Source organism: Metopolophium dirhodum, chromosome 5, assembly GCF_019925205.1.
Source record: "Metopolophium dirhodum isolate CAU chromosome 5, ASM1992520v1, whole genome shotgun sequence".
NCBI lineage: Eukaryota > Metazoa > Arthropoda > Insecta > Hemiptera > Aphididae > Metopolophium > Metopolophium dirhodum.
This window is the reverse complement of record NC_083564.1, coordinates 39286603-39301346: the sequence shown is the minus strand read 5'-3', so window position 1 is coordinate 39301346 and position 14744 is coordinate 39286603. Positions and strand designations below refer to the sequence as shown.

The 14744-nt window shown below is 30.5% G+C and overlaps 1 protein-coding gene across 1 annotated transcript; it reads right to left on the bottom strand.

The window, feature by feature from the left end:
* Window positions 1–340: 340 nt before the first annotated feature.
* On the bottom strand, window positions 341–14449 carry LOC132944987 (homeobox protein engrailed-like ceh-16). The gene is made up of 3 exons (XM_061014566.1): window positions 13603–14449; window positions 1919–2094; window positions 341–1070 (listed from the first exon to the last, which is right to left on the bottom strand). Exons 1-3 carry the CDS (start codon window positions 14048–14050, stop codon window positions 900–902), a joined length of 795 nt encoding a protein of 264 aa, XP_060870549.1. The 5' UTR covers window positions 14051–14449; the 3' UTR covers window positions 341–899.
* Window positions 14450–14744: the final 295 nt, after the last annotated feature.

Below are 14744 nucleotides of genomic sequence, written 5' to 3'. Positions count from 1 at the left end.
TTGAACACATCATGAAATATTAATGATATTAAATAAAATATTTTTTTCAATACAATATATTTTAGTTTGAAAAGAGAAAAGTGAAATATACGTGAACTTACTATATTTTAATAAATATCGAATATTTGTTTCATTATACCTATTTACACAAATATACTATAGTTTTGTGTTACTTTAAGAATAATTATATTTGTTTATACCAAACTGCTTATCAACAACGTCTTAGTATGTAGATTAGTAGAACATTTCGAATAAAGGATGCTGAAACACTTCTTTAGAACATTTTAAATTTAAACTGTATTATTGATTTCCAATAACACCAATAATAGACACAAATATGTAATATTAAACACATTTTATTATTTATTTACAACATTGTAGAATATATATTTACATTTGATCAACATAGGTAATATTTAATAAATAATAATAATGGAACATCTAACCTATATATTATTATATTCTAATATGCTAATTATTAACGATCTTGCAATGCATTAAACACATCAGATTAAGTGTATATTTAGATTTTCAACAATTTGTAAAGGTTTGCGATATCATCAAAATTTCGTCTGATCATCAGTTTGCGTTGAAAAGTGTTTTCTATGAATCTCCACATAATTCTGTACAATATTATAGTTATACCTTTATACATGGATATTATAATATATTTTATGCTTTGTAAAAAGACAAACAACAATTAAAAAAAATTTTCATTTTAAATAATATTTCGCCTGATATTTTAGAAAAACGGCCGTTTTCACGACAAACGCGGTTGTATAATATTATATAATGATTTTCATGTATCTATAAAACCACAATCGATGGACTTTCCACATTTCAATATTAAACACAGAGTTATAGGAAACTAACCTACACATTTTTTTTTCTTAACATTTTTATGAGTAATATGAACAATTATTCGTTTCTGTTTCCGAATCCTCGTCTTCTTCACCCTCTTGGACCATTCCCTGCGTACTCCGTTGGTGTATGTTGGCCAACCTCTGTTGCTGTATTTCCAGATGTTGTTTTCGCCATTTTATTCTACGATTTTGAAACCAAACTTTAACCTGAATCAAATAAAATTCTATCATGTAATATATGTTCTACAAAATTATAAATAATAAAATATACTATAATATAATATACACAATACATAATATTATATATAAAAACGATCGTTATTATGTGAATAGAGGTAGATGAGTATAGTATGGCCCAATAACGTGTAATGAGGAGTTTATTTTTGATTACCCGTAAATATCTCATCTTTAGATATTTTCCTTAATACGTTCTATAAAATTCTCAAAAAAATAAGTTCTCGTCCAAATTTTACCCTGTCTTACTCTGGGCTAGATTTATCTTAGACTATCTCTAATGATGGATTATTTAACATGTAAATTATGTACCTACTCAATGTATATTTTAATGGATACATCATACATCTGTATTGTGTTTACTGTTTATATGTATAATATATTATTATTAACGTACTATCCACATGTTTATAATAATTTAAACCAGGGCTTGAAACCGATATTCGGTATTAACCGATATCAAAACTGAAAAAAATCAATATCACAACTGAAATTGAAATCAGAAAAAATAAATACCAATATTCAAAACCAGAATCAAAATTGGAAAAAATAAATGCCGATATCTGAAATCATATTTTTCGGTTCCAATAATAACATAATAATAATGCAGGGCTTGGAACCGATATTGAATACCGGTTAAAACGGTTAAACACTAAAATCAATATCGAAACTGAAAACAAAATCGAAATTGGAAAAAATATATTCGGTTTCAAGCCCTGATTTATACAACGTTTTGGACGAGTAATTCGAGAACTAAACAGCATAACCTTTAATAATATCACCGTTGTTTATTTATTCAATAATTTTATTCTCGTACTCACTTGTGCTTCCGTTAACTGTAATGTGTGAGCCAAATATAGTCTTTCTGGACCCACCATGTATTGTTGACGTTCGAATTCCATCTCTAACCTCTCTAATTGTTCCGGAGTGAATATTGTTCGTACTCTTTTTGATTTGCCAGAACAACCGTGTTTTTTACTGGAACCTTCAATTTTGTCTGAAAATAAATAAAATCAACCCTTTAGTCGAATTTCCATAGGTACAAAGGTAAAATACAACTCTATAAGTTCGAAGAAAAATCTCAATTTAAATGTATAACATTAACTTATTTATGATGTTAGATAGATTTATGCACACAGCACACGGCGTAGTGCAGTACGATCAGAATAATGAAAAAACCACCCAAGTCAATTTTACGATATTAACGGTCGTACTATCCTAACGTACTAACATTCTTGACTTCTAAAGCAAGATTTAAAAGGTAAATGAGAGTTTTCACATATGTGATGTTTTCATTATAATCGCTAACCATATATTATTATGTATATCAATATTTATTTGTAGGCTGCAGTTTATTCAATTAGTTGTGTATTTAAAAATGATACAAGTTTCGCAGATACCTGGTTTATGTTTAAATGCACAAGATTTAAAACGCTTTGATAGGTTTTTAGTCTATATACCCACTAAGAATTTTGTTTTAAAGGGCTTAATTGGTTTGAAATGTATGCTGTGAAATTTGATATTATCACAATTTACAACTGAGCATTAATATTTTTATTTTTTTATTTCTCCTTTCGATAAAATTAAAATTATTCACATTTTACATTTTTAATAAATTGTAGGTATTTGGTACTTACAATGTTTTTAGTAAAATTTCAAAATACTCGAATATCTAAGTAGTGTTATAAGTAGAATATTGCATAGAGTATATATTAAGACATACCTAAATATGTTAATTAATTAATTTTGTAATAAGGGGGCTCCAGTCGATGAAAAAAAGTGACTTTTAGACCAAAAAACCAGACAAAGCTGGAGGAATTTGGTTTGACAGATTTTAATTTTGAAAACGGATTATGGTTGATTTACAAGTTTACTAGGATTCCATCAAGGCGATTTTTAATATTCCAATTATTGTTACTTGTTAGTGTCATAATAATGATGCGTATTAATGTGTTAATATAATTACAAAAATATATCATATTTTTATTCATGGATATTATTACAGATGAAAAAATAAATATTGAAAACTTCTTAGATGGTCCCTTAAGATAGATTTTATGATACGGAATTTAAACATATTTAAAAATATTAAAATAAACGAAATTTATGTTTAGATTAGTCAAATCTACATTAGTTTTGACTTTTGACAAAACCGACTGAAGCCTCCATTAAACGAATTAATTAACTATATGGATGGTTCTAATCACTTAGTTTTAATTGACGGAAAAAATGTGAGTCATGTGTAAAGTATGTTAATTACATATACCTACTATGCATACTAGCTCTATAAGTAGTCTATAAATCCAATTTTTATTCGGCGGATTAGCTTTATGTACCTACATTAAAAGCCAGTTAGATCGTTATGTCGGATTAATATAACCTAATATTAATATAGAATATAATTAAAACATATTTAACGTTTGTTTCGAGAAATTAAGCACGCCATCGTAAAAATGGAAATAAATAAACTAAAAGAAAAACGAAACCGTTGTTTTTTTGTAGATAATACAGAAAGCAGATTACGAACTGAAAATCTAATAAATATACATCTGGAAGTATAATAATATAATAATAATCGTATTTCATTATGAATTGAGCGCATATTACAATAGCTGCAGTATTACGGTTATCAATTGTATCCACTCGACCATTCGTCTATATAATATATATTATACACATAATTCATGGCACGTGGTTTTTATTTTGCGAACATTTCGTGTCCAACTGATGACAATGATCATTACTATTATTATTATTATTATTACAACGGTCTCCCACCCTCCCGGTGTAATGATACAACTATTATTGTAATCAAACAATCGAATTAGCATGTCGGCAATCCACCGACACTCGTAACAATCAATAAATTTGCTCTTCAACGTCGAACCACCGAAGCATTAATAATGTACATATGTATTACAATAATTAGAACAATAATTTGTCCTGCCAAAACCATATATAACTGGACCCGGCCACAAATAAATAAATTCACACTTGCTGAATGTAAAAAAAAAATATTAAAAAAAACCGCAACTATATATCCTTGTACATGTGTATACGCATAATAACCGGTCCTCCTCCGGTGATTTATGGTTGATAGGGAACGTATTAAAAAATATGTAATATGTATACACAGTACACACACATATTATGAAAAAGTTGCAAAGGGCACTGAGTGAACCCTTTGACAAAAAAAAAAAAAAAAAGGGTGAGCAAACTATCCAGGGAATTATTGTTGTTAAACTGCAGGGAGCGTACGCGGGTGTATAATATATATATATATATATATATATATACATTGTATACACTTTTGTCTAAATAAAAACGATGCACCCTCTGAGAAACCAATACAAAACGCATCGTAATTAATATATATTATAAGCTTTATGGGTCGTGTTTTTTTCCATAACTTGCCACTCGTCCAACCGACCGGAAACACAATCGTATAGTTATGGTCGATTTAAAGTCACCGTTGTCCGCTACCACAACGTTCTAACCACATGACATTTATTGCAACCACATACCACTCGGCAAAAATCGCAACGATAAAATAATTCCACCGATTTGGTTATTAGCAATAGTGGGCCCCGAAGTTTGCGGACCAAAAGCTGTCGAAAATCCATCGTTCGTGCGACGTAAGGATTTAACATATTATTATTATCGCTATAGGTATCGAATGCGTTCGGGTTTTAATATTTATAATCCGCGTAATAATATTATGATGGTCAACATTTTGCGCCGCGTCACGTGTGCGTTATTGCTGCGAATCGTGCGATCGCCGCGGAAAATCTGTCTAATGCGCAGGATATAATATTATATTTCACAGCAGCTATGGGGCCCGTATTGCGCAGGTACCACATTAATATTATGATTGCGCAATGCGCGGGCCCGGCGCGCAGGTTTTCGCCGAGGACGGCGGACCGCACGTTGCGGGATGTATAGTTATATTATTATAATATTATATTATGCGAAATTATTACGACATCATTATATAATAACCCGGGACGCCGAGGCAGCTCCATTATTGTTCTTGTTGTTGCCGTTGTTGCCGCTGTTTATGTGCACACTGTGCGTATATATACACGCGGGACGTCAAGAGTAATTAACAACTTTGCCGCCCCCGATGATACCCTGCTGCACCGGCGGCACTCGACGGCCCCGCCGCCGCCGCCCGTTTGACTTTGTCCCTTAAGTTTACGACCGCATAATAATAATATGAGATGAGCGACTACACTGGCGCGCGGGGGACGGTGCACAATGGACCGGCGACGGGGTGATGAGCTGAAAACGAGACATCTGTTTATACGTACGACACAGATTCCTGGCGTGTTCTTTGCACTCGACACGTCGAAAAGTTGCTCACGATATTGTTATCATAATAACACGTGTGGCAAACTTTTATGCGCTTAAAATGTACAAACATGATAATAATAATAATAATAATATGTATAAATAATATACGTATATAATAATAATATCATAATGCATGAATGTGAACTATATAATAATACATTATAACGATGCGCGAGATTATCCGTCAAAAACCTCACGAAAATGCACATCAAAGATATATTGTGGCGACCGTATACAAACGCACGCGCGGTAAATACACGCTTCATAAAATTTTCGTTATAACACTGCATTGCTCTTGCATTGTGATAATTTCCATAAAAGCTTAAGTCGTCGTGTACATCAAGTCGTAATAAATTATCGTGTGCAGCGCCATTGCAGTCGGCGTATAATATTCTAGGTGCATGGGACGCAATACGACTTGGGTACTTCGTAGGTATAATATAATATCTATAGTAATCATTATTAGAGGATATCGGTCATCACAACCATATTACGAATTGCCCTCGATGCCACAATTTCCTGATATGATATCAGATGGGTACCTGCTATATAGTATAATATTTTATGGGTGCGACATCGTAAAAAATAATATGTGATTTTCAGTCAAATCACACAGGTACGATAGGATTACATTTTTATACCTATAAATACTTAATTGAATATATTCGTGAACACGCGTGGTTTGTAATCGATCAAGCAAATAGTAGATGCCCCCCACATGAAATATATTATAATTTGCAACTATATATAGCGTCGGACGGTAACGGTTTTCTTTAGTTAATTAAGTGTTACATTTGAATATTTTGTATTAAAATAGGAAGTCGTTTTCCTAATCGAATAATATTAACTCGTGCTTGTGGGATTTTTTACAGCAAAATGGTTAAAACTTTCATAAATATCGCAAACGCTAAGGACCCGATTTTAAACAAATCACCCTCCAACATTTGACAAACAGGTGCCTTTGTCAACGACCAACAAAGATAGTTTTTCAACAAGGACGGCGTGTAATCCCTTTCCCCCTATACTCGATTCGCTTTGCACGTCTGGCTTTTGTTATCCCCGACTTTATCAACTATAATTGATTACAATACAAATAGAAATTCTAAACCGCGAAAATAAATCATATTAATTAAAACGCGAAACGTATCGTATACGAGAAGTTAAAAAGTATTTTTATTATGTATACATTAAAATATATTATTTTAAAATTGATCTAACACTTATTAATATAATATACAATTGAGACAATCAATTAAAATATTTATCAAACTGTAGTTTTGTATAATTATTGAATTACATCATTAAAGTAGACTTATTCAATACAATACTTACATTATTATACATGATGTATTTATTAGCAATTAATTTCATTTGTGAATGAGTTATCGTGGAATTATGTAATAATGCATTTCCCGGTATATATAATTAAATTGTTTTTTTTATTCACAGAGAATATAATAGTTATTTTTTGACATGATCTTGAAATTAAAATATTTTTTTAAACTTTTTTCATTAATTAAAATCATGTTGGTACTTTAGCATTTTATTTCATTAAAAGTAGCTTATTTAATTAAATCCATTAAAATACTTTTTTTAAATGTTATAAATTATTATAGAAATATACATATTATACAGGTACTATCAAGGCTGGGCATTAACGAATTAAAAAGTTAAAGTTAAGTTAAAAAGTTAATTTTATTTTAACTTTTTAACTTAACTAGTGACTTTTGGCTTTTCATTAACTTAACTGTTAACTTACTAAATTTCTTTCTTAATTAACGTGAAATAAACGAGTTAATTTTTCATTTTAAGAAATAAGTTAAATTAGTTTATTTTGTTTTAATTCTATAATATTTCACTATTTCAGTCTATTTCGTTTTTATGTCAAAAAATATGTATCGTAAATTGTTTGAAGTTAAAAATCGAATCTAGGTTATATGGAAATACTGTATGAAATATAAACACTAGGTATATCCTATAATTTAGTTTTGGGTTGGAAAAAAATTAAGTACGCTAGCGTTGTATAAACAAATTAATTGTTTTTTAACTTAATAAAAAGTTAACAAAAAGTGTGTATTAACTTTTAACTTAACTGAGTTAACCTATAGTTAAATTAACTTTTAACTTTTAACTTTTTGTTATTGGTGCATATTAAATTAACTTAACTGAGTTAAAAAAAAGTCATTAACTTGCCCAGCCTTGGGTACTATAGACATTATCTGATTAGAATAATATATTATTATTTATTAGTAAACTGCTATACCTTCGATCTACGTTCATACCTTAATATCTATACAGAAAATAATGTTCTTTAATGATAATAAGTAAGCGCGCACGTCTATAATACGTCTAATAACACAATTAATGTATAATGATGTGCCATGAATTAAGATGATTGTGGGTAGGTTGTCATCCTGTAACCGAGTATAGTTAATGGTATTTGGTCGAGAGGAATTTGTGAACATTTTGTGGTATCCCTTGGAATGGAGACGTGGTATTTTAAGTCATCATTCCAGATTTACCCATTCGAGGAGTTTAACACCATAGAATTAATATTATAGCGTCATTGAGTTTTGGCGGAATGTAAATGGTTAAACTTCAAATACCCAATATATAGAGGTATACATTGAATTGAGGAATTATTACCAACGGTGAGTATGATGTACACGGATATTTTAATAAACTGATTAATTAACTTGCCTATTTTAATAGTTTGATTACACAGAAAAATTAGTTAATATTTTGTCATTTACTTCTCGATAGAAAACAAACATCATGGGCATTTAATTAAACCATATATTGCACTATATTATACGCAGTGGAGGTATAGTTGACAAAAATTGAAAAAAACAATGTCAAAATAAAGTGTTTACATTTTATGAGAATTTGATGAAATTTTAAGAATATTATATACTTTGACTTAATTTACATAAAATGTATTAAAGAAATGTATGTATTTCTAAAATATCACTGCTCATATTTGATTAGTGAATTTTCAGATGAGTGAGAAAGTAAGAAGGATATCATTCTGAAATCGATTTTTAGGAAAAATAATTATGAATAATTAAATTTCTAATGTTCAACTTTAAATAAATAAAACAGTTAAAGTTAATAGCTATATAAAAATATAATATATAACTATATTGTATATGATGTACATAAAATAATCTTAACAATAAATAATAATAATAAAAAACGTTAAAATGTTGGTAAAAAAAATTTAATTAGTCTTTAAAAGCATTACTGTAGAATTTTGGACATGTTTTAAACTCATAAAATTGGAATACACTGAAGGTATTTCATAAACGACAGCAGACGATCTTCAAAATTGTTGGTAATTGATCTAAGCACATTATTATAACACACACAATAGTACAATACTATAGCTAATTTAATGGGATATATCATATAATTACAATAATGTTATAATTTACTTTGAAAATTCAATTGTTGGAGGTGAGGCACAATATATTATGTTAAACTGATGCATAAATGTCTGTATTGATATAGGTACACGTGCAAAACAATGTTTATATTTTATTAACGATTTTTTTTTCGCATAACGTCGAGTACTGTATCTATACCCACACTTATACGTATCAAACCTTTTTTTTTATTACCGCTGTTTGTATTTTATACGCTTTTATTAAATTTACATTTTTAAGTAAAACATGATTTAAGACTTTGGCATTTCGTAGCTGCAGTACCCCCTGCCGGCTTTGTGAAATAAAGTAGTTTAATGGAGAACTAAATACCGTAAATAGAGAAGCTATGTCGGTAAAATGTTTACTCGCAACTACCATAATTGCAGGTAACAGCATAATATTACCATTATATTAAAAGTTATAATATTTAGAAATAGGTTAAAGTAATTTTTATTAAATAAAACGAGCTGAGGTTAAATATGAATATTATTTACTAAGTATTTAACCAAACAGTAAATATCTATTACAGTATTACTATACAAAATGAAATAACAAGTATCAAATACAAATTTAAAAAAAAACTTTAAATACTTCTTAAATGTCAACCTATGATTTCTAAATAGTATGTTATAACTTATAATTTTATGGAAAATATATGTGAGGCGAAATAAGGTATCAAATCTATAATAGTCACCCATTGGCTAATAAAATCAACGACAATATAAAAACTGATAAATATTCTAGAACTATTGTAACAATTGAATATGTTGTAAATCTTTGTAATGTATAAAAAATGATAAAATATTTGATTAAGTACTTGTTTGATCACCATGATTAACATATTCCAACAGACTTAATATAGTTCAGCAGTGATAGAAATGGAAGGAGGAAAACTGGGAGATGGCATCACTTAATTTTCAATTTGAATTTTCCATCACACCACTCATTTTATCAAGAAAAATTATTTTTTTGTCTATTTAAATAAATATACTTAATAAAGTATGTACATTGTAATAGTTTTTATAAAAATTGTATTATCATTTTTATCTTGACTAGATAAATAATACATTTAACTATAAAAAAACAAACTTTTAATTTTGTGGCTGATTTTCTTAAAAATATTTTACGATGTATAATATTATGTACTATGTATAATATGAATCGTTTTGTACTCATAATATATAATACCATTTTGCGTTAATAATATAATCTTCATTGATAGGCTTATCTTTTCCTTTTTCGAGGGAGTAAATAATTATAAAAAAAGGGACTGAATGACGGGTGCGTTTAATGTAGACCAACCCAATGCGATACAAATATAAGACACACCTAACAAATTATGCTTTCTGCTCAAAAACATCATAAAATATACCTACTATAATTATCTACAGATGCATGATTTAAAAATAATTATGTATGTTATACTTATGTTTAAAATATAATTTAAAATAATGTAATAATAATCTTATATTATAAATTATAATCATGTTTTCTTTTGATGCAATATATTTTGTGCAGTGAAATTGTGAATACTAAAATATATAATTGTGAAATTTATTTTTCTAAATCATTAATTTTATTTATTTTTTAATACTGCTTGAAAGTTACACCTGTAACTATAATCATGTAGGTACCTTGGATTAAGTACCTACTAAATATTAATTGCTTAGGCTATTACCGGATAAATAAACTATAGACAACATTTTTTTTTACTGTATTTCATTAATTTCAATAGTTGAGGTTATATTGTTATTTTTAAGATCGTTACCATTTTAGGCTTATCGTATTAGGCTCAATTTTGTAGGATATGTTACTATAGTAGTTATCACAACAATAAATATAATATTATTTATTCATATCGATCGGAAAAAAACTCAACCCAGCACTAAATACGCCAACGTTTATTCTTCATCTATTGGCCATAGACTATGTTACATAGGCCTAGTAATAATTATTATAAAATTGTAAATATTATATTTTAAAGTTATTTTTAAATTATGTCGTGTACTACTACAGCGTTCGGCAAAGAGTTGATAGTCAAAATTACTGTGGTTTACACTAAGTTTTAATATAAAATGGCTTCAAAAGTTTTGAATTGAATGATAATTAATGATAATTTATAGTTTATATAGATTTTCAATATAAGAATTTAAAATAGTTATTCAATTTATTTGTAAACTCGAAATTAATAGAGACCTAAGAATATCAAATTCCTACAAGTAAAGAGAATAAGAAATGGATCATGTGCATTAAAAGATTTGATTGAATTGCATTTTATACGTTTTTATAAATTACAAATTACTGTATTGAATTATAAAAGTTATGATAAATCAAAGACTAAAGTTTTGATTTAAAAATGTGTATCAATATATTATTGCAACGAAGGAATATCTTTTTAAATATTTCATGTAATAGTAGGTACTTATACGTATATTATATTAGTTTGAAATAGTCTAAAGCGAGTTTAACGTACTCGTACTATGTTAAAATTACGAATAGTTTCGTAATATTACGATGAATTTATTCAATAGATCTTGTATATCATGAAACGTTTCATTCAACGTCGAATTGCTATTAAAGTTTATTATAACTGCGGACTACTGTTTATACATAGTTTATCTTTATCGATGTTAAACTATATTTTTATGTAAATTATGTGGTTATTAATAATAGCCAATATGTGTAATGTGTATATATTATAATTTAATAAACAATATCCGCTGGTTAGTTAGAATAGTATGAAAATAACAAATATCTACATAATATATATAATAATATAAGAGAAACATGAAATCGTTGTTGAGATATTATGTTTAAAAATCATTTAAAAAACAATGAACATATCATCTAGAAATCTAATTATTTTTATGTCATTGGCGTATCAAGATAATATCAAAATAAAACCTAACATAATAATTATATACAAGTAGCTATAACATATAACCAATTTTGTAAAATTAACATAAAATAGGTATTAATAAATAATAATAATGATCGATGGACTTAGCTGGGTGTTGAAAAAATGATTCGCTTGACGTATTCTCCGAGCGGACATTAATTGACTTAATTGTATCAGAATTATATATTCAACGATAAAGCAGCAGTGTGCCTGTATGGGTATAATTATTTCAGTAATAATTGACGAGTTTTCTGAAAAAACTTAGAACAATTTTATTTTATATATTGCGTATTGGATACTATTTATGAATAAATCAAGTAGGTAGGTAGGTTTAGTATTATAATATTATCATATTATTGTACTGTTCAGTAACAGTTTTCCAATTCATTATCGTTTGTCGTTGTTGAAAGAGTGTAACAAACAACAACTAATTAAATATCTCTGCGTTTATTGATTATTGAAAATAATATATTTTCATGTATTTTTTTTTAACTGTAGTTAACCATAATCATTGTGAGTACCTACCATAATATAATGTTCACTTTTTTAGTATATCGTATAGTCACAAAAACAGTTAAATTCAATAAATATTATATAGGTAGGCAATCACTAATTAAAATTAGCGAGAAGTTATTTATTTCAAACAGATTTGTTGGAATCTATATAATATAAAGCAAAGTATATAACGAAAATATAACTATAAGTTTTGTAAGTACCATAAATATTAATAATATAAATACCGTATATTTTAGTAGAGGATGATGGGAAATAACTTGAGGAAGGAATCCTTCGATATACTTAGGTATTTTATAATATTATACAAAACTAGTTTTATTCATGTTTACGTCGAGATATAACTAACCTATTATCGGTACATAATAATATTTCATTAGCCTAGATTCTTTTGGATGGAATAATTTTACTATTCATATATTATAGTATGCGTACGCCACACATAAATAGCCATTTCAAACTATTAATACGGTTATTTGTATTGAATCGAACAGCCTCAAAGGACACTCAATTATAACCGCCTCAGTGGCGTAATCACGTGCGCAGGATAATATCAATTGATATTGTTGTTACTATAATATTATGGTGCGTGAATCTGTTGAAGAAATTCGTTTTCTACTCTGAAAAGTGAAAAGAGCCCAAACGTGATTTAGGTCTCGCCAAATACCTACTTATATCTGCACGACTGTATTATAGCTATTTAGGCACCTACTTACAGTGTAATCGCGTGTTGACAAATTGCATAAAAAACGTCTTGTCAAACTTTTTCTTGAAAAGAATAATATGCATAGTAAAATTATTGTTATTAATTGTTACCCGCACTTATATATAAGCGCAGTGTCCGTATTAAAACAAAACAGTCAATATAGAAGTATGGAATGGATTTATATATGTAGTTGGTCTGCTATAAATCAAAAGCAAATTATAAAATATGCAACTCATATAAAACTTTTGAGCCCTACAAATCACACATAATTTGGGTATAGTAGGTATACCTATATACTGTCAAAAAATATATTTATCATGATAGATCGTAATATAATATAATATACTGTGTGTCCGTACTGTGTGCACAAAAACAGGGTACACTCTATAACTCAGTTACTTATATTATAATTGTTTAACACTTGTATTTTGCGTATGCGCAATAACTTCACTTGTTCTGTGTATAGGTACCGTACATTGTCTACACAAAACCTAATCCCTAGGGTCGAACTACATTATATTATAATCAATTCATTACAAAATAAAAGTTTTTAGTACTCAACGATGATAATATCACGTAATGAAATATTATAATATTTTATAGTATTACCTTCGCGGAGTTTTTTGCCGTGAGCCGCTGTCGAACCGGTGGAAAAGTCGAGCGCGGCGACCGGGCCAGTAGTGGACGGGTCGATCGACAGCGTGGCGGCCGACTGGCCCACAGCGGCGCCCGCTTGAAGTCCGAGTATCGCGTCGATGGTGAACGGCTTGGAGGGCCTGGGCGACGAAGAGCTCAGCCCGTCGGACTCGGCGCTGTCCCGGCTGGCCGTCCTCACGCCACCCGCGTAACTCTGGAAAACTCCCGCGGCTGCTGCTGCGGACGACCCGTTCCCGGCTGTACGGTGCAGCTGTTGTCTGTTGGGGTGATGTTGGTGATGGTGGTGCTGCTGGTGCTGGTGTTGTTGGTGATGGTACCGGTGTTGCTGTTGGTGCAGTTCGAGCAACTGCGACAGAGCAGTGTTGTACTCCTGGAACAGCGGGTTCTGCAACATCATCATAGTACCCCTTTTGGTGCAGGCGCGCAGTGAGAGACGATGTGCGGCGACCGAGCTGCAGTACAATTGTAGTACACCACCGTCGACAGTCAATAATTATCACGGACCTACGAGCAAATCCGCGAGTTATATTTCAAATGGATTACGTGAAACGACGATGTACACTGCAGCAGTATTAGTATTGTATGCGACGACGGCCTTATATCGACATCGTTACACGCAGCGAGCGTGAAGCGGACCTGCGATATACCGACGATTTAATAATAATAATATTATGGTATCGCGTTGTGATATTATTATTATGTCTGAGTAGATAATAATAATATACAATAAGGACTCGTGCGGGATCCGTCGTCAAGCGGACGTGTTGCGCGCGATCGACTGGCCGACACGACGACGTCGTCCTGCGGAAGACGGCTCTGCCGCGGGTCCCGTAGTTCGCCCGAACGGGCGTGTACGCGACGGACTGCCGGCGGGCCACGCCCCCCAATCCGCCGCCGGACCTGCGCCATTGGGTGAGTGACGGCGGCACGTCGCCTCTCGTCCTTCGCGCCCCGCGTTTCCGCTCCGCGGGGTGGTTGATACGGCCTCGAGCGGAGGGTGTACAGGGGAGGACTGACTTTCCGGCGGCCAAACCCTTCGCCCTGCTATTCCATCGCGCCCGAACAGCACCATTTACCCCCCAAAAACACACATG